At 44.6% G+C, this 21,865-nt stretch overlaps 1 protein-coding gene across 1 annotated transcript in view; it reads right to left on the reverse strand.

The window, feature by feature from the left end:
• The window catches only part of SGK1 (serum/glucocorticoid regulated kinase 1), a 71,615-nt gene that overhangs the window by 19,044 nt on the left and 30,706 nt on the right, over positions 1 to 21,865 (reverse strand). The window contains exons 2-3 of the mRNA XM_083731574.1: positions 20,575 to 20,790; positions 4,786 to 4,861 (exon numbers count right to left, since the gene is read on the reverse strand). Of these exons, the coding sequence (XP_083587700.1) occupies positions 4,786 to 4,861; positions 20,575 to 20,790 (292 nt within the window). The remainder of the gene's footprint in view (positions 1 to 4,785; positions 4,862 to 20,574; positions 20,791 to 21,865) is intronic.

Here is a 21,865-nt window from a genome sequence, read left to right on the forward strand (position 1 = left end):
GTTTACTGTGTTTTGGTGGAATGAATAATTTGTTAAAGATGGACACCTGGTTTCAAACAGGAGTGGCTTTTCTGTGACTCTCCAGATGTTGTTGGATTCCAGCTTGGCTTAGTCCAGGCATCCCCAAACTTGGCCCTCCAGATGTTTTGTGACTACAACTCCCATCATCCCTAGCTCACAGGGCCAGTGGTCAGGGGTGATGGGAGTTGTAGTCCCAAAACATCTGGAGGTCCGAGTCTGGGGGTGCCTGGCTTAGTCAATGGACAGGGATGGTGGGAACTGAAATCCAGCAACATCTGGAAGTCTACTAGTTATCCATTTTGCTTTAAGCAATGCTGATGAGCTATTGCTCATTAAATTGTAAAGTTTCCTTTCCTTCCTGTCCTTTCCTTCCTTATCTCAAAAGGTCCCACATTTGGAAATCTGCATGTTTAATTATATTTAATGATTACTTGAGTACATGGCACCTCATTAATCAACAAAGGGCCAAACTGCATGAGATGCTAAATGCGTCAGTAGAAGTTGCTTATCTCTTTCTTTAACTCAAGCAGGGACCATGATAAGTGATAAGCCTCCTATGCCACAGTCCCAACAAAAATCATTTGTCCAACTGTATAGGAGAATCCTCACCATCACATATGGAGTCTTTACTCTCCAACAGAAAGCAGCTTTGGGACAGGGTCTGCCCTTGGTTGGGCATCAGCACCTCCTCCACATGTGCCATGGTCCCAACCCCAATTACACAACTGTCACAGTGAAGGGGCAGAGTTAAAAGAGAGAGAGAAAGAGAAGGAGGGGACACTTCCAGTGACATTGCCATTTTAAACAAGGCAACACAAATCTTATCTTTTTGGACAAAGAGATGTATGCCAGAAAAATATCCTGTAATTGTCGTTACCATTCTAGCCTAGTAGCCATGCTTTTGGTATGTTGTTGTTAAGTCTTAGATTATTATTCACTGCATCATTCATGCTGCTATTTAATTCTCAGCAAGTAATTACATGCTCCTATGTTCTATGCACATAAGGGCCTGGCTTCCTACGGCAATTATCTCCCTGCAATCATATTTCTCAGGATGTGATAGTCAAAATGAAAAGGGTGGCAAATTGATTTCCACTATCAGTTAGCTAAATTGATTTCCACTATTTGAGGATCTCATTATTACCGTGCCGTTTGATTTTCATTTGCCTAAGTACTACACTGATCATCCTGCAACCTGGCGCAAAAACAAACATTTACTGCTGATTGGTATTTAGAATCTCAGGATTGTAAGGTGGAAGAGTAACCCAACACACCCACACCCACCCAGATGGATAACCTAATGTCATCAAGATTACACCGCATGGCACAAACTGAATGCAGAAGCCAAAAAAAAGAGAGACACCATTGGAGGATTCCCTTAAAATGCAAAAAGCAGCTTTGGAGAAGCAATCTTGACAAGATTGTGAAAGAAAGATAAAGAGTTGAACTTCTCCTCTGCACTTTCCACAGACCTGAGGTTGCTTAAGTTTCCTCTCTGCTACTCTTTACATAACAACAACAGCAACAACAAAAATCCTGATTCCTGACCATTAATAGCATCCACACATTTTTGCATTTGCACTATTAATGTAATGCCTAGTTTGGCCTTCAATCAGTAACAGCGGTTGTTAAATCCACCAGATGTCAAGGATACTATCTCTCGCATGGCACAACTATATTTTTTCCTTGTTCCTCCCCGAGCTTTGGACAAGTTCCTATTCAAAGGAGTTCCTTTGAGCCTCATGGTTCTATTATTCTATGCATCTATAATCATTTGTCTCCGCCTAAAAATATAATGGCTCTCAATGAAGCCAAGAGTTTTGTGTACTGGAAATAATCCTGCCTATGAAGCATCTTTCCAGTTGATTTGCCAACTAAAATGCAGAGTCCTGCAGAGGCAGCAGGACAAGCCTTCAGTGAAAATAGCTCTGGAGTTTAGATATTGTCTGGGGATGGGGCTGGATATTGGGATTGCCAAAGACAATTCTGACCATCACGTAGGAACAGAGGAAATTGCCTTGCAGTAAGCCGGATCACTGGCCTATCTAGTGCAGTGTCATCTTGTCTACACTGCCTGGCAGCAACTTCCCCAGTCCTAACTGGAGACACAAGGGATTGAATCTGGGATCATCTGCATTCCAAGTATATGACCTACCACCAAACTATGGCCGTTTCTGGTGCAACTTTTCAGATGTGGCGGGGAATGCATCAATGCTATAAAATAAAAACTTTCAACAGCAGTCAGTCACATGAACTTGCAGACAATGTCAGGGACTCTGCCAGTTCATGTGACAGATGCATGCAGAATACAGACCATGCCTGTGGAAAATTACAAGTACTAGACTGACAGCAAATCCTCCCAGGACCATTCTCCAGCTATTTGCTGCTTTACACAGAAATCCAAACACTCTCCACCTGAAAGTTGCATTCCAGCCATTCCAGTGGAAAAGACACCCTGAGGAGTGAAACTGTCTGCCAACGGTTCAGGGACAAGCGTGTCCCCTGGATGATTCAGCGGACAGGTTAACTTCAAAGTCAAGCTGGAAGCACTAAAATGGAAACATTATCAAGGAGCCTAAGGGAGCAAACACTCAACTGGAGCCATGGGGCAGCCAGAAAAAACAGAAGCTGGAGTTGATAATCCAAGGCTATCTGGCAACCTATACAATCACAGATGCAGTATGACCTGACTTACTGAGGTTGAATAGGATATTAAACACACACATGGGACCATCCTGATGTTTGACCTTACTCAAACAGCTGCATCCCAGGAATAAAGGTGAAGACACATATATCCAAATCTGTGCATATTTTGTTACATCATAGACATGGTGCCATAAAGATGCCGGTAATCCCTGTAGGTCAGGCATCCCCCCAAACTCGGCCCTCCAGATGTTTTGGGACCACAACTCCCATCATCCCTAGCTAACAGGACCAGTGGTCAGGGATGATGGGAATTGTAGTTCCAAAACAGCAGGAGGGCCGAGTTTGGGGATGCCTGCTCAAGGTGATTGCCCAGGCCTCTTTGTCTGGTCCTCAGGACCAGGCCTCACACCTCCTCTCTTCACAGCCCCTCACTGGTCCTGCCATGCACCCTCCTTGAGCATTTTTTCCTGGCTAGAACATGCCATTGCCTGGATATAGGTTAGAGAGGGGTGTGAAAGTACAGTCAAGCCTCAGGTTACGTTTGCTTCATGTTACGTTCTTTCAGGTTACTTCCCGTGGCGACCCAGAAGTACCGGAAAGGGTTACTTCCGGATTTCACCTATCGTGCTTTGTGCATGTGCACAAGCGCCAAATCACGCCATGCACCTGCGCAGACACAGCACTTCAGATTGCTCTCTTTTCATGTTGTGAACAGGCCTCCAGAACGGATCCCGTTCGCAACCAGAGGTACCACTGTATGTAGAAACATGCCTATGTACCAATTAAAATGAACATTATTTGCTTCACTGACTTGTTTCTGGCCTTGCCAACCACCACTGGCATGTGCACAGAAAGAAATGTAGTTCTCAAGTTGGGGGGGGGGAAATCCCCTCCCCTGATCTAGGGGAAAGTCCTCATACAGCTAGGGAAGAAGACTTTAGCGTCAACCCTTTTTCACATGAATATATTGCTCTGCTGTGATCCAATCCATTCCCCCCCCCCCCTCGGAATTACTCCACCACCACCACCAATCAGGTGCCCTATGTAAAGCAATCTACCTGGGGGACAGACTAAAGAGGGAGAAAAAGGACTGAAGTTATCTCATGTGAACAAAGCCTTAAGGACTTAAAGTGAACTAGACCATTTCAATTAGATACAGTTCATTAGAACTGACCCACTTTGGCGCCTATCAGCTGAACAGTAACAAATGCTGGAGCCCTCAAGTCGATTACTGCACTTTTGTAAAAATGCCATAATAGGGTTAGAACATGATAAACTAAATGGGCAATTAAACAGCGACTATTCTCGGATTGCTTAAGTTAGCAGTAGCCTTATTGTGCCTTATCAGTCCAAGAGATTCTCTTTAAGCAGTGTTCCCAGTCACTCTCCTATGCAGATTTCAGTTTCAGATTTCCTTAAATATTATTGGCTTGGGTTGGGCACCCTGCCATTGGTTGCATAACCACCAGACCATTCATCCAGTCAACTGTTCTGCTAAATATCTAAGTGAGCTGCCTTACCAAGGTGCTGTGAATAAGGGGCTATGAATGGTTAGTTTTAAAACAGATCCTGGGCCCAAACCCTAATGGGTTCATGGGGCTGGACAGAATATAGGTGATACAAATGGTCATAGTGCATGTTAAGGTATGGAATTTTCTTCCACAAAATGCATGGCCACCAACTTAAAAGGAGGCCAGACAAATAAAGCTATCAATGGCTCATAGTCATGGTGGCTGGGCACTGCTTCCAATATTAAAGCAGTCTGCCTCTGAATATCAATTACTGGGGAGCACGTGGAAAGAGGCCTCAGATTGGCAGAGTTTGCTGTAGGCATTTGGTTGGCCACTGTGGGAAACTGGATCCTGCACTAGAGACACCCTTTGTATGATCCAGTAGGGATTTTCTTCCATCCTTATTCTGAAGTAGTGTAACCCTCAATGCAAGCCCTCTTTTGCAGGCTCAAACCTTCCACCACACTTAAAAAGAAGAAGATAATATGTTAGTTTGGGATGCAGTGTATGCATATTACTGCACAGGTGTGTGTTTTTTTAAAAAAAACCAAACATAATACTGACTGCAGCATCCTGAAGGATATGCCTTTACTTGCTAAATTCTTACCTGAGTCATCATTAGTCCAGAAAGTTCTCTGATCAGGTTGAGCCAACAGATCTTCTTTACTGTAAAGTTCTTTCACCTATAAAGCAGAAGGAACAAAATGTATCTTGAAACATCTAAAACTTTTTTCTACTCCAAAGAAACCTTTTAAATACACAGGTGTATTGTATACAGGTGTATTGTATACAGCTGTGCACTGAAGTGTGGACTCTGTATTTTGTGATATAGTTTCTATGTAAAGTTTATGAGATTGCTTTACACAGTGTTGAGGGAGAATCTTATCTCAGCCCTGTCAGTCAGACTGCCTGCCCATACCCAGCTGGTCTCCTTCTGGCAAAGGAAAATTTCCATTAGTTGTACATGGAGGAAAAGTGTAAACAAAAGACTCAGTTGTGGTCATTATACATCACCAAAAACAGGATCATAACAGGGACACAGATTTGCATTAAGTGTGCATATGCTACTTCTATGCATAGATGCATAGATGTAGAAATGATTTATACAATTTAAATAGCAATCTGGTAAATCTTGCCATAGCAGGGAGGGCTAGGAAAATGTGTGCCTGCTTAATCTGCAACCCAGGTGCTAACCACTGATGGGCAACCTCAAGGTCTCTGCTCTCACTTCTTGTGGCTCCTTATCATTAAGTCAGACTTGGACCAAACAACTATTCAAACAAAAGGACTAGCTTTGGATGCTCTTCAAATAGAGGACTATAAAGTAGGTCACATCCCCCACCCCACCACAGAGAAGCCCCTTCTTTCCCCACGAGTATTGCTGCTGTGTGGTGGTGAAGTAGAGTTTATCCGACACCCTCAGAAGGTGTACCTGCACTCTGCTCTGAAGAGTTGGGACAGTGTAGTCTGTTTCCCAGAGACAAGTGTGTACACACAAAAAACTTAAGGGTTTTTTTTTGGGGGGGGTCCTAAACCTATTTACCTGCATCTGGAAATTTCCTGTGTCAGATTATATGCAAATTTGCGGGAGATAGATCTAGATATATTGGTATATTCTAAATACTAAAGCTAGGAAAGCACATGGACGAAAAGTACTGTTAAATTACACTGGTGTAAAATTGGACATAACTATTGTTTATATCAATATATATTGATATAGCAATATATTGATATTGATATATATCAATCAACCTCCAGATGGGAAGCATATTTATGTGCTTTCAAGACATGAAACCAAACACTCTCCGCATCACTGAGACTAACTCTTTCTGTGGACAATACATGAATTTCATAAATAGTGAGGAAATATTTTGTCCAGTGGTCTACTTATGACTAGGTTGAAAAAAGGCATTGATTCACGAATGCTAACTCTTCCCCCACCACATTCTGCCCCCAAATGAGAAAATGACCAGGGAATGCTTTTCTTCCATCCCAGTAACTGAAGGCCATATGAACTGGCTGGAAGTCTTGTCCTCTTGAACTTGCCCATTTGTTGCACTTATTGCTCTTTCGATTTTTGTTCCTTGAAAAGTTTTCCTCCAGAAAACATGAGCTTTCTGCATGCCTTCTTCATGCACTCAAATGGCATTTCCCAATGTACCTGCTTAGATTTCTCTTGATATTGCTTAGACTAAGTCAATTTGGACAATCAGACAAATTGCTTAATGGGAATAGCTGGGTCTTTTTGTCTCTTTGATTGTTTGGCACACTTAAGCTTTGGCAGATAGCTACTGAAAGTAGTCAAATATTTTAAAACACCAGTTAAGACAATGGGCGATCAGGAGACAAAAGCCCCGTGCAGTCTATCGTATCATTACACACTGAACTCGGAGTCTCCAGTTCCCCAGGTATGTTGCACTTTGACCCACAAAAATAGAACACCAGAGCTTAAGCACTCACTTGATCGGCCTTAATGATTCTTACCTAAGGAATAAGAAATGTTTGGCAGAATACAGTGACTCATGGAAAATTCTTACCAGTTCCATACCAGTATTTATATTTTATATTGGATTTTAAATTATAGGGCATTTTGCTGCCAGAGGCTTCCCCAAAGAAGCTTACAACCAGTATCTTTGAGACAGGAGTGTGACTCTGTCCTGCCATGTGATGCCCTAAACCTTTCTGACACAGGGCATGTGGAAGGCATCGAGGCATTGCTCCTGGCGGTTGTAAGTTGCCCACACCATGCTACCATAAAGCAGCATGCGCAACACACCAGCCTGGTAGACCTTCATCTTGGTATTGGTCATTAGCATCACATTCTCCCATAGCCTTTCAGAGAGGTGAGCCATTGCCATAGCTGCCTTGCCAATACTATTGTACAACTCAACATCAATGGAGAGGTTATGAGTTATGGTGGAGCTCAGGGAGACAAAATCATGTACATCTCAAGCATGTGGTCATCAATGCAGATGTGTGGGGTGCTGGCAGTGCTGTGACCCAGGATGTTGGTCTTTGTCAGGCTGACTTTAAGAACAGAAGGAACATGTGCTCTGGCCCAACCCATCAACTGGAAGCAGGACTGGCCCTACCTTTAGGCAGTGTGGACAGGGCACCTCGGGCAACAGATGCTGAGGGATAGGGAGCAGTTGTGAGGTGTTGGAGGACAGAGCTGCTCTGTGGCCTCAAAGTTAGCCTGCTGCCTTCAGATGTCCCATCCTTAGGGCCGGATTGAACTAACTGGTCCTGCTCACATAAGGACTTCCACTAGTGCAATCTTCAGCCTCTTTCAGACAGCTGCAGCTGAGAGCGGCTTCATGGATGATGTTGCTGCAGAGATAACAGGAAGTGCAGCTGTCTCACACTTCCTGTTTCTCCTATCTCATACAAGTTTCCACATCTCCTGAGTAGAAAAGCAGAGGCATTCTCAGTTCTCTGGGCCTCAAAGAACCACTCTTTGAAGAAGACTTGGAAATTATGCACCATCACTTCCGATCTCATGCTTCAACCCACATACTTAACCAGGAGGGCCAGTGCCAACCATGTAATGGCTGAACACTGACCAAGGGAGTGAGGGACATGGATATGTGAGAGTGTGTGCCACAACACCACCCAGTGTCTGAAATCTTTTCCACAGCATGTCTACCAAAACCTGATTTTACTCTACCTGCATTGTGTGTGACCATAGTGGTACTTTCTCAGGGGAAAAAAACCCACCCTGATATTATTAGAAGCCAGCACCACATTTCTACATGGCTCCAGCCTATTCAGGGATGTCAACATGTTTAGTCATCAGCATCAGATGCTGCCAGGAACATTTTCAGTTCTGCTTCCAAACATGCATCCTTAATAGATGGAAGAGGTTGCTGTTGTTGTTGTTGCTGCTGCTGCTGCTGCTGCTGCTGCTGCTGTTGTTGTTGTTGTGAAATGGGGATCCTGTGGCTCTTTGGATGTTGTTCGGCTCCAGCTCCCATGCTGGCTGGGACTGATGGAAATTGGGAGTCTAGCAACAACGGGAAGGCCACAGGTTCCCCACCTCTACACTACAGACTGAGGAATGAACATCTGAAGGACAATTTTTGGTCAACCATGTAGATACAAGCCCTGGGCCCTGACAGGAGGGGGAAATGTTTTTGTAGGGATTTCTGCTTGGTTAAGTAGCATGCTTCTGAATGTCAGTCGCTGGGAATCATAGGTGGGGGAAATGCTATTGTATTAAGATCCTGCCTGCAGCCTTCCCATAAGCTAAAATCATAGAATCGTAGAGTTGGATTGGACCCTGAGGATTTGGAAAGCTCTGATCTAATTCAAGCCCTTGCAGTGTACGAATATGCATCTGTCCCATATGGAGATCGAACCTTCAAAACTTAGCGTTATCAGCACCAAACTGTAACCAACTGAGCTACATCTGGTTGGCTACTTTCAGCACAGGATGCTGGTCTAGATGGGTGTTTGACCTGGTCTAGCAGGGCTCTCTTGATGTTCTTGGTGACCAAGTAATACTGGTTATGGTGTCTCTGAATGAGTTGAAATGACCTATCATATTGAGTCAGCGCTAGTTCTTGTATAGATAAGTCTTTACTCACTCCCTGAGTACTATCATAAAGCTAACTGTTCAGATTGTTTGTACTTAATGTTTGCATTAAGGTCATCTGATGAGCCATTCTCTGAGTTCCGTCTGTGGAAAATATGTTTTATGGATTCACTGAGGGCATTTGCAGTGATTGTTGCCCAGTTTTGGAATGACTTCCCAAAGGTAAAAGACTGGTGCTGACACGGAACTCTTTTTGGCAACACGTTAAGATGTTTTTATTTGCCCAGACATTTTATTTTGAGTACAGTGGGGCAATCACTGATGGGCAAACTATGTTATCTTTTCAAAAATCCTGGCAAAGATGAGACTATTGCAAAGTGGGAGTCTCCTTAGCGAGTTCACATGCACTGGGATTTTCCACTAAGATAACTTCCTTGAGTTAAGTGACTTCCATTTGAAAAGGACAATGTCCATGAAAGTGTATAGGCAGCTGGCCTCAGGCAGGTGTACAGATAAAACAGCACAGGAGCTTTTGCACAGTTGTTGCATGTGCTAATCAAACCTGTGGAAAAGTTTCTAAAAGTTACTTGCTAGGGCTGAAAAAGTTAAGGTCACATTCAAAGTTCATTCTGAGCTACAGGTCTCGCTAAGCCCAATTAAGCCCATACAGACGAAGCTGTGTGCTGACTGCACCACTCCAGGGCTGACATAATTTAGGAACTACTTTGGACAGGAGTCGAAGAAATAAGGGGACTTTGGATCCTGCAAAGCCTTAGCTGCCCCAACGTACCCCATTTTGGAACCCCACCAGAGAGCATTCTGCTGCAGAGCGTTCTGCAGGTGTACTGGGGTTGGGGTCCAGAAATGAAAGTGCTGCCCTGCTGGTAGGCCTCCCTCTCTGCCAGTTGAGTAGCACACACCTTGTTTTCAGCAGGCTCTCTGATGGCCTTGGGCTAGCTTTAGCATCACTCCACAATTTGCATAGTGCTTGATGAGTGACAGAAGTACTTAATGACTGGCGGCATGATATCACTCAGTTTCCCACCATATTACATAGAAGTCCTCTATTGTCAGTTGCCTTCCCAAAACGTAACACTTTAGTCTTAGAAAAATCCAGGAGTGCGAAAATGTTTGAATGGAGTTATGAGAATCTACATCTCATGAGTCAGAAGAACAATGCGGACCCTTATTCTAGCCATATATTTGCAGAGTTGCATTGTTCAACATTTCTCTAGCTAATGAGATGTAAGCATGCAGTGGCCATGAAAAGCGTTTGAACTATCTCTCTGTTAGGCTTAGGATATTTGGCTTCTGTAAATGTTGTTCTGTATTGTTGCAGGCCACCCTAATATCTGTGAAGTGGTAGCAAGATTCCAGGGGGTTCCAGGTGCTCACCCAGGGTTGTGTTTCTGCTGGGAAAACCGAGGCACAGTGGAAAGTAGTGTCTTTAATAAATATGGTTTATTTTACACATATCTACACCTAAAACCTTCAGTGGAGGGGGTGCACAACATTACACCCCAACATTACACCTTCTTTCATAGCTTCAGCAAGCTTGGGTCCAAAGAGGCAGCCAGTTTTAGTCCCGGGTCTCTCTTTGCAGCATCCTCCAGTCAGCACTGCATGGAGTTCTCCCTTTTGTTCCCCTCCTTCCTCCCAGAACACCTTGCCAAAATGCAACACCCCCCCTTCTGCTTGCCCCTCTTCTGCTTGGCCCCCTTCTCCAGACCTCTCTCTCTCTTTTTAGAACGACCACATTTTTATGTGCGACATCACATTCACATTACTATAGACCCAAGCATCATCATTTGATGGTTATCAACACCTTTGTAATGCTTAATGACAACCCAGGCTATACCCTGAAAAACAAGCTTAGCCTGCATTTTTACACTGCTAAGCTGTCTCTCACCCGCCCCCGCCCCCTGGAAGACCCCAAGCATTTAGTAATTTCTAGCATTCAGTAACTTCTAACATTCACTAACTTTTTAGTATTATGGGCGCTTTTGTATCCCCAAACTCTAGTATCCCAAATCTGTAATAGTACTAGTATGGGTAGAACTCCTTACAGCCTCCAGAATTCCACAGATGAATGTAGGGACACTTCTAGGATGCTTATTCTTACACCAAGGTCCAAGGATCATTGCCTGAGGGCCCTGGCACTTTGTTACACACTACCAAAAGTTCTTGTCTGCATTCTGTATTTATTCACTCTGCAATGACTGGTCCTATAATATGCTGATCAGCTCAAATTGATCCTCAGCAGCAGCAGCAGCAGCAGCAGCATGTGAAATGTCATGGAGTGGAATTCAGTGTTGCACCCTTCCAGGCCTTGCACAACTGAACTAGAATGCCATACCAGTGACTCTTCATTTCTGAAAACCTCTCAACAGAAAACAGATCATAATCTCATGTAACTTTGGCATGTTGACATTTTGACATTAAATGTCAAAAAGAATTGCCTTGTGCAACTCAGAAACACGTTTCTGATACAATAAGAGGCACCTCAAAAGCACTCCCTCCTTCAAACTAATGCTTCCTAACAGGTTTCTTTTGTTCATGCTTAATAATTAAATTATTAAGAACCTGGCCAAGGGCACAATTTTGTGAACAGAGAATGGTCATTTAAATTGCTGTGTGTTGAGCATAACATAGACCTCGCTTTTCAAATCATGAATGTGTCACCAGCGGCAGAGCATATGCCCGCGCTGCTCAGGGCAGGCGCTCTCTCGAGGGGGCATGGCGTGGAGGGTGCCCTGCCAGGCACGAGATAGCCGCTCAGGTGCCCGGAGCAGCGTGCGGGCCCTGTAGCTGGGGACACAGCGAGCCACCCATGGCGGACATTCGGCGTGCCACCTGCCTGCAACTCCCAAGCCTCCTCCAAGCTGTCAAAACAAAGAGGGAAGGGGGGAATGCCCCTGGCAAAGTGGCACAGCTCCTACCTTACCCTGACGGCTTATGTCTAATGTCTAACCCCTGCCTAATGTCACCCCCCTCAGTGAGGGCACCTGGGGCGGTCTGCCCAGACCGCCCCCTTTCCTACACCCCTGTGTGTCACAAACACTGGGTTTCTTGGATAGATCTGTTGCTGCTGGAAGAAAAGCAGCAGCTGAAGAATGCCAGCCCCCTTCTCCTGAGACCCTGGTCAGGAATTGACCTTTGAGTCAAACATAGGCAATAGGAACAATAGTGCTATACTATCTCTTAGTTTCTGTCCTGATGGCCAACAACTTTCATTATAATGGTTAAAAGGTAAAGGTAAAGGGACCCCTGACCATTAGGTCCAGTCGTGACCGACTCTGGAGTTGCGGTGCTCATCTTGCTTTATTGGCCAAGGGAGCCGGTGTACAGCTTCCGGGTCATGTGGCCAGCATGACTAAGCCACTTCTGGCAAACCAGAGCAGTGCACGGAAATGCCATTTACCTTCCTGCCGGAGCGGTACCTATTTATCTACTTGCACTTTGACGTGCTTTCGAACTGCTAGGTTGGCAGGAACAGGGACTGAGCAACGGGAACTCACCCTGTCATGGGGATTCGAACCGCCAACCTTCTGATTGGCAAGTCCTAGGCTCTGTGGTTTAACCCACAGCGCCACCCGCGTCCCTGATTATAATGTTTAGCTAGATGTAAATCCAAATCAGCAAAGGTCCCTTGTAACTTTAATTAGAAGCTTTCTCCATAATTAGTTTCAAACACTTGTGTGTGTGTGTGTGTGTGTGTGTGTGTGTGTGTGTGTGTTGTCCTGATGTGATTAATCCACGATAAAGGGTATGGGTGATGCCCAGCTACAGTAAGTCTCATACAGAGAAAACTAACTGATATTAATGCACTTGTCCAACTCCATTGATTTCAATGGATCTGCTTTTACTATGACTAACACTGGATACCACCCTGGGATATTAAACAATCACTCATCAAGGGCCCCATACAAATTCAGATTTAGAGTTTAGGAATGGACTTCCCTTAATTTCCACATGCTTAAATTCGCCTCTCCAGATTAGTGCTGCCCTCTTTACTTTTCCACTTGGGAAGAGGCAGCAATCCAACCCATACCAGTGGTATTTGCTTTTGTCTATGATGCCTCAGAACCCTTGAACAGATTCAAGTGGGATTTAATAATGCTTGAGTGCAGTCACTGCTGATTTACATAGCAGGCGCCTGACCTATCATGTCTCAGATCTGAGTCATACTAAAGATTTGCCAGCTTTCCTTGGAATGACATTTGTCCTGTCATCAAGAACTGGGGAAGGGGAGGAGAGGGGGAAAGAGGAGGAGCACCAGCTGCAGTTTGATGGTGTTCATTGGAATTACATATAATTTTAGCCTGTCCATTTGCTGGCTCTCCTTCCCCATGCCTCATTTGAAAACTCTTTGTGTTCAGTTCTTCTGACGCATCTAAATAACTTTCGTAATAACCCTATATCAAACCATTATGAAACCATGGAAGCAGATATGGTATTTCAATTTAATAATCAGAACAAACATCCTGCTCTCACAGAAGATCCTCTCTCCAAACTACTCAGATTTTGCAATAAAAACTCCTTATCTTCATCTTAAGAATGATAAGGCACTAGAATAGCAGAAAGACTGGGCATAGTAATATACCTGCTATCTCTGTACTGTATTTGCTGCTCTGTCCAAGTAGGTACTTAGCTTGGGCAGCCTAATGGATCCACTGATGCTTTTGGAGAAGCAATGGCCCAAAACTCGTTTTAAAAATCAATTATATCTGATATCTCAGATATGTCACTTTCTGGATAGCCAAGACCTCTCAACAGTTATCTGTGAGCTTTGTTACACCAAGGACTGACTACTGTCATGCATTCTGCATGGGGCGCCCCTTGAAGATGAATCACATGTTGCAACTAATGCAGCTTGCCACATTAGCAGCCAAGAGCATATTCAGCTGTTCTTGTGCCAGCTGGGCATTGGGCCTCTGGGTTAAATTTAAAATGCTGATTCTTAGTTTTTCAGAACCTCATGGGCCAAGACTAAGATATCAGAGAATGTCTCTTTCCATTTCAGCCTCTGAATCACCGCTTGAAAGGTATGAATATTTGATCCGTTTTTGATCAAATCAAATAATGTGCCAGGACCTTTCTTTATTTTTGTAAACAGGCTCTTACTCTGGAAGAGTCACTCAAATCCAACAAGCTACTACAGAGTAGTGATATTAGACTACAGTCCGTATCAGTAGATTCCACTGAAATCACAGTACAGTGGTACCTCGGGTTACAGATGCTTCAGGTTACAGACTCCGCTAACCTAGAAATAGTGATTCAGGTTAAGAACTTTGCTTCAGGATCAGAACAGAAATCACGTGGCAGTGGCGTGGCAGCAGTGGGTGGCCCCATTAGCTAAAGTGGTACCTCAGGTTAAGAACAGTTTCAGGTTAAGAACGGACCTCTAGAACGAATTAAGTTCTTAACCCGAGGTACTACTGTAATACAATATTTATATTGCCAGTCAACCTAGTCATTGAGAAGTGACTGTTTAGGAAATGGGCCAAAGCTATGGCTTCCATTTCAGAATTTTGGCTCACAATTTAAGGGATGATTCTGGTTTTTGCTAACCCACATAAACCAAACACTTTGCAAACCAGCTGCTGTTGGATTTTAAAATGAGGGATGCTGAAATACCCATGCTCTAATTGCTCCCAAATGCAGATTTAGTTATTTTTAAAATCTGTTTTGGGGTTTTAAAACTGGATGACATGTGTATAAATAGTCAAAATTTTTATTAGTGAGTGCCTCCATACGCTCTACCAGGTCACTCGTCATGCCAACCGTATGAAGATAAAGTGGACTAAGATCAGAAGATGGCTTCAGAAGCTGCTGCTTTCGTGCTTCTGAGCTACATTTGTCCATCCACTGTGAGATTTCATGCGAATGCTTACATAATGCAGTCCCGTCCCCCCCATTAACCTTTCTTAGAGCCACTTTGAGAGGGGACAACCGAGAGCAGGAAAAACACTGGATGGCCTCACGACTCCTCCTTCGCTCTCAGTGGCCTCTGCCTGAAGCAGCTTTTCAACCTCACAAAAGGGCAGTCAGGTCACAGTTACAGGCATCTGTATGCAGGGCCAGTTCAAGATCTCTTGGTGCCTGAAGCAAAGGGCAAGATGCCATCTCCTCCATTCCTGATACAGAAGCTGATCAGATGGGCACTTGGAGCTTACTTCAATGCTGGTTGAAGGGCCAGTATCATTCACTGCTCCTGCACAGCAGCAGATACTGGTGTGGGGCACTGCTGCCTGCTCACCTGGCCTCTGCTCAGAGGGGGAGAGGTGAGGCTGGCATGCTGCAAATGCACGCCAGCAGAGCCAATCCAGTATTGCCTCTGGCCTACCCACGAGGCAGAGTGAGGCAGCCACCTCAGGCATGGGGAAGTATCCCACAGGTGCCCCACACGCCCCTGCCACTGCTGGAAAAGTGAGGAAAAGTGGCAGCTTCTGGCTAGAAGCTCATTGGAAGCTGCCACTGCTGGTCAACCCCAGTAAGCAAGGCTTTGGTGGAATAGCAGTAGTGGGGATGGTGCCTCATGTCACCTCAGGCAGCAAAAAGGGATGTGCTTCTCCGGTCTGCCAATGCATTAGCACAGGGGTAGGCAACCTAAGGCCCGTGGGCCATATGTGGCCCAGTCGCCTTCTCAACCCGGCCCACAGATGGTCCAGGAATCAGCATGTTTTTACATGAGTAGAATGTGTCCTTTTATTTAAAACGCATCTCTGGGTTATTTGTGGGGCATAGGAATTCGTTCATTCAATAGAGTCCGCCCCCCCCCCCATGGTCTGAGGGACAGTGGACTAGCCCATGGCTGAAAAAGGTTGCTGACCCCTGCATTAGCACCACACCACCTGCACCACTGCCTCCCCCCTTCCCCTCTGCCTCTGGGTTGGCAGCAGTGATGCAACCAAATGAAGGCCAGGTGAGAAGCGTCTCCATGCCACGTCATCCACTACTGCTCCTGAGGGCCCCATGTCTAGCTTGGGAGGTGCAGGGCCGGCTGCATGTCCAGTCCCCACCCCTCAGTACCTGAAATGCTGTTTGTATGTAAGGTCATCAGCTATGTCAGTCTCCATTGGACCCACAAGAGGCCCTGTGATATCACAGCAGACCTTTGTTTCTCTTGAAAGTGATTGAGTTGCCCAATAGACATAGGCTCAACTTTTCAGAAGCCCCAGCCTGAGACACCACAGATAGCTTTGGACCACATAGCTGACAGATCTGGGGCAACAAGGAAGCATTTGGTCCAACATTCATCTATAGGCAACTTTGGGCTAAGTCCAAAAATATGATTGGGTACTTACGAATGCTGCTTTTAAACGACACCTTACCAAACAGTGGCACATGAGTAGAGGGTTGGAGAAGCAGTGATGCCCTTTCCACAGCAGTCATGCTACATTCAGCAGCAGGTGAGGGCATTAGCAAGATCACACAACATGGCATTTTTGGCCTTACCCCCCACATCTCTGTCCCAATATTGGAAGCACTGCCACTGAGAGGGCACTGCTGCTGCACTGATTCTTCACCTGCTGCTGCTGCACCTTACAGCTGTTAATAAGTTGCACCAATTAAAGTTGCAATCCTAATCATCCTTACTAGGGAACAAATGAACATAGCAGGACTTACTTTATAGCAAACATGAACAGGGTTGTACTATTAGAGTCTTTTTGACAGATGATAACAGATTTATCTTGTTCATTGGGTAAGAGAAATGTTTGATGCATCAGAAAAATATTTGGAATTCATTATTTTTGAAGTCTTTAGGTCAATTAATCTAAAAACAGAACTAAAACACAACACACTTGATTTTCTTTTTTCTCCTGCCAACATCATTTAAAACTTCTCTGCTTTTACTAATATTTCTGTGGTGGGTGACAAAGCAAATCAATAAATCAATACAGCACAACTATGCCAGAGAAAATCTTATTGAAGGGCATATGTGTTTTCCATGTTAATCCAAGAGTTGCACAGCCAGTTTTGAGAGAGAGAGAGAGGTGGGGGAGGGAATATTCATCTAAAAGCAAAACTGGTATTTAAACTTGTTGTGCCAGCTCTTTTAAAGCTAGGTTATTTTCAGTTGCCCTTGTTATGTAATGTGTGCTTGGCTTTGTTTTGAAAGTTAAGGTTACAAGCGTCGAATGAGGCAGCACATGCTTTAATTGGCAATGTTCACATGGAATAAAATAGAAAAAAAATCACAATCCTTTTAACCTAGTCAGAGGTGTGTCTGTTTGAGCACCTCCCACATTCCCAGTTCAGCACTTAAGGGTTAAAAACTGCACATGAGAGCAAAAGCAAGGATGATGTATCAGAGAAGGCAAAACAATTTTAATTCAGGGAGGTGAATTATCTGTGCCAGAAATGCTGGTCTTGTGACCCTTCCTATCCAACAATGCACTCCAGATGGGCTGGACTTGAAACACGATTGTTCTGTAGCCGATGGCAAGAGATCAGAGTCATTGAAGCTGGAAGTTTGATCCCTGCAATGCTGCCTATTCAAACACAGCCCCAACACTTGCATTTATTTCGAATTTATACTCTGTATTACAAGTAAGGTTGCCATATTTTGAAAAGCAAAAAAGAGGACGCTATGACAGCCATTCATATCAAATAAACGCAATTTGTCTCAAATTTTATCCCTGAAAAAGAGGGTGTGTCCTGGAAAAAGAGGACACATGGCAACCCTACTTACAAGGAACCTCAGGACAATTTAACATGCACTTAGTGTACACTTACATGGACAATATTCCATGCCAATATTCATAGTAAGTGATGAAAACGACAGTGGACCAATCCTACAGGGCCCTCACTGAATGCTCTGCTAATGCTCTCATACAGCCATCCTTCATGTCCCCCACTTCTCAAGAATGGATTTGCCAGCACAGCAGATCTCAGGGAGGCCCTCCTCACAAACAGACCCAGAAGCCACTTTCCCCATAATGCAGTCCTACACCACTGGGTAGTGTGTGTGATTTTCCAAACATATGGGCAAGGCTGATTGCTTAACTTTCCCATCCAGTTGTGCCTTTCCCTTGCCCTTTCACACACACTGTGGTTTGGGTGATCAGTGCCATCCCTCCTTCCCTCCCTGAAAGGTGCCCATTTGGTACAGAAGAGCCAGGACATAAGTTGCACTGACATGCTTGTTTTTCTTGAGTCTGCACTTGCCGCTTTGGTGCAGGATTGTGCTTCGATGGCAGCAGCTGCCATGCCTCTGGATGAGTGTGCAAATCCTTAACATTGAAATACTAGTCCTTGGGTGTCAAAGGCTCCCTGCCTGCTAATCTTTCATGAGCAAATCCTCTGGGTTGTCCTATGTGCATATCCTGCTATGTGCGCATGGTGCGCTTTTAAGTGACCTTTTCAAACTGTGTCAAGATTGTGGAATAGCATCTCCTCTTTGTGCTTTTTTCCTGCTGAGGAAACATCTCTGCATCTCTAGGCTGCCTTTAGCAAAAGGAAAGAGGGGTGAAGAAAATCTCCATTCAGCTAAATCTTTTCCATATGAATGTGCAAATGTAATGGAAATCAGCTATTGAGGCCTTTTTTGTGCAGCAGGCTCCGACATGCCTGAGTCTAAGAGCTAGCATAATAATTTACACAAGGGTCTTTTATTTCTTTAATTATTTGGTCCAAACTTCATATTTTAGGGGAAAGTCATCACTGGAACTCAGCTTCTGAAGAATAATTAGATTTTTTTTTATTATGACCAACATTTTTATTCACCTATTGCTGTTTCTTTTTCTAATGTGGAGCTATTACTGTTTTCAAGTACCTTTTTAAAAACTCCTATCATAACAAAACCAGGAGATTGGTAACCCTTCCGTGGCTTGAATGGTCCACAATGTGAGTTTTGCTTTCTGAGAAACCTGGATTTGTTTGGCTGCCAAAATTCACAGTGCAGAAGCAGATGCAATTTTCATAATCTGGCTAGGTTTGCTATATTGGAATCTTCTTTTTGCTGGGGCTGCTTCTGCTGCAGCATATTGCCTGCTAGCTTCTTATTAAACAGGGATTTGTTAAGGTTATTATACTGAATGCCACATTTCCTTTTTTAAAAAAACCTCAGAGCTGTTTATGTGGTGTTGTGGTTAGAATGTTGGACTAAGACTGCTGAGAGCCAGGTTCAAATTCCCACTCAGCTATGGAACTGACTGGGCAAAGTTGGGCTAGTCCACTCTCTCTCATCCTAACCTTCCTTCCTACCTTTCTTCCTGGGTGGTTGTGAGGACAAATGGGGTATGTGTGTCACTATGTACATTGCCTTTTGCTCCTTGGAGGAAAGGCAATATATAAATGTAATAAATAAGCACATGGGAAAGTGGGTCTTCCAATGGCCTCCAGGAGGACTTTACTCTCAATCAAGCACTCCCAGTCAGTTCACCAAGTCAGTGTTAACAATGAATGGTGCTGCGAGGGCTGCCCGCGCCATATGCTTTTTCTGAATATTTAGACCAGTTTTATGATGGAAACCATTTGGCTGGCTCTGCCAAACACAGGGGGCACAACTGTCTATGAGGGAGGATTGCCATAAGGCCCCATGACATACTACAAAATTGCCAGGAAAATAACCCTGTGGAATCAACAAAGTAAGAGTGGGTGATGGGCGCCTTCAGTTCTCTCCATTAGAAACATTGGAAGCTGCCTTAAACCAGGTCTTAATATTTGTCAATCCAGATCAGTATTGTCTACTCTGCCTGGCAGCAGCTCTCCTGGACCTCAGACACCATTCACAACAGCCAAGGACAATGCCACTGCTGTGTCAGAGGAGCCCTGACCTTACCACTGCCCTGCCCAGTCCAGTATGGACGTTGGCTTCAAGAGGGCTTGGCTCCACTGCGCTGGCTGCTACTGGTGTTAGGGATTGAACACAAGGTCTTCTCTATGACAGACTCTACCACTGAAGTATGATCCCTTCCAAACTAATCCAACAAATGGAGAGTGTTCCACACTTAGTATTTTGATAATGGATGGTGATACAGGGGGTATTGCAAGGAGCTCGGCAGCATGGGTTGTATAGCCAATATTCTTATTAGACAAATCCATGAAAGAGATACGGATATCAATAGCTACTAGTCATGGTGTTCTCCCTCGACTCTCAAGTTGTATGCCTCTGTATACTAGCTGCTGAAAGTCATAAGTGAGGAGAGCTCTGGACCACTCAGGTCCTGCTTGTGGACTTCCAGTTGACCTGACTCAGTAGGGCCCTTACGTTCTTACATAGTGCAGATGGAAGGCAACTTGCTCAACCAATCTTCCTGTTCTTCATTCTCCTGAAGACCCTCCCCAGAGGACCAGAAGAAGGCTCTAAACAGTGAGGGCTCTGTCACATGGGTTTTCAGTGGAAAGAGGGAACTGTCAAACATTGAGCAGAGAGATCTTGCACAAGTGGAGCTGCTACTGGAGCAAGATCCCTTGGCCTGATTCCAAGGGGTTTCCTCCTTGGCACTGCAGCTCCACAGGGCACAGCCTCCATTGTTCAGGTAGGCTCCCAACCCCCTTGAATCAAATCAGGGGTGATACAAAGGAGGGAGGAGGGAAGGGCAAGATGGGTTGCACTAGCTCTTTTCCACTCACCTAACCATTGGATACAGCCCCCTGCCTCTGTGCAAAGTCAACACGTGCACAAAAGCAAGCTAGATGGGGCTTTTAGCTCACATCTCCTCTAGCTTATACCACTTTATCAGGCATGGTCCTCACAATAAACGGATTTGTTGTTGTACCACTTTAGACGGAACCCCATTTCACCCCTGAATGTATGAATTGCAGCCCTTTCCCTATAGAAAGCTAGGTGTAATATGTTCTCATCACAGCGGAGAACTGCACGTGGCGTCAGAAGCGAGGAAGAATCTTGCTTACTTTGCAGCTTCTGTGGTCTTCCCAGGAACACGATTCTGTGTCCTGTGGGACAATCCCTCTTGGAAAAGCGTGATCGCTGAAGCACATCTGACATAACGGAGCCTCAATGTCAGGCTCCCCTTGAGGTATATGCATCACAGTGGACCCCGGGTATTTGAGGCTGCTGGCCTGATGTTTTTCCATGCTCACCATAGGGCTCTTAATCCATCTGCGTACCTGTAAACATAAAACAAATCCTCCGTTTAACATCTGCCCTGCGGATTTTCTGACACAGGCTGTTTAATGCAAAGCACATGTGGATAATCAGATGGCGATGACTAACATTTGGACTGGGCTCAGAAGAAAATATCTATATTAAAAAAACAGTCTGGAAGTCTGTTTGAGGGAGAATGCACATATCCACCCTACCCAGAACACTACAGAAACTTCATGCATTAAGAATAGACATACTGCAAGTGTTAAACGAGTTCAACACATCTGCTCACAGAGTAACAACTTTTGTGTTCAACTGCTATCTTAAATGGTCTCATTACTTCCCATTCTGTTGATAGCGCACCCCTGGCAGCAGTGATGGTCAGATTAGGAAGTGCCTGTTCTGCATCCTTGGTCTCCTCTCTGCCTTTTTGCTGTAGCTTTTTGTTCTGAGATCCCATGCATAGGGTGTTCCAGTTTAAAAACTATATTGCATTTTCAAGACATCTCATCTCATTTACATTCTAATTTTGCAACCTGCAGGCCCTTGAACCAATGTTACCTTCACTCCAAATCTGCTTTATCCCTACTAAATGAATTAAAAGTTGCAGTGCTTCATTTTCCCCAGAGGAACAAATGGCAGTCATAAACTTACAAGGGAAGTTCAGGCTGAATGAGCACAGCAACTCTTCCCAGTAGACCTTGCCCCAAGGAGGCAGTTGAGAAGACTGAAGGTTCCCACCTTCCCACAGTTCCCTATGTCTTTTCCTCCCCAGATCCTTCCCAAGCAGGAACCAGGGAACCAGGCAGAGGGCCTTCTCGGTAGTGGCACCTGCCCTGTGGAACTCCCTCCCATCAGAGTCAAGGAAATAAAAAAACTACCTGACTTTTAGAAGACATCTGAAGGCAGCCCTGTTTAGGGAAGTTTTTAACGTTTGATGTTTTATTGTGTTTTTAATATTTTGTTGGGAGCTGCCCAGAGTGGCTGGGGAAACCCAGCCAGATGGGCGGGGTATAAATATTCCTACTACTACTACTACTACTACTACTACTAACTCCATCTTGTCTTTCTTTGCTCTGCCCTCTTCACTAATCTTTG

Source organism: Podarcis gaigeae (assembly GCF_964106915.1).
Source record: "Podarcis gaigeae genome assembly, chromosome: 3".
Lineage (NCBI taxonomy): Eukaryota > Metazoa > Chordata > Lepidosauria > Squamata > Lacertidae > Podarcis > Podarcis gaigeae.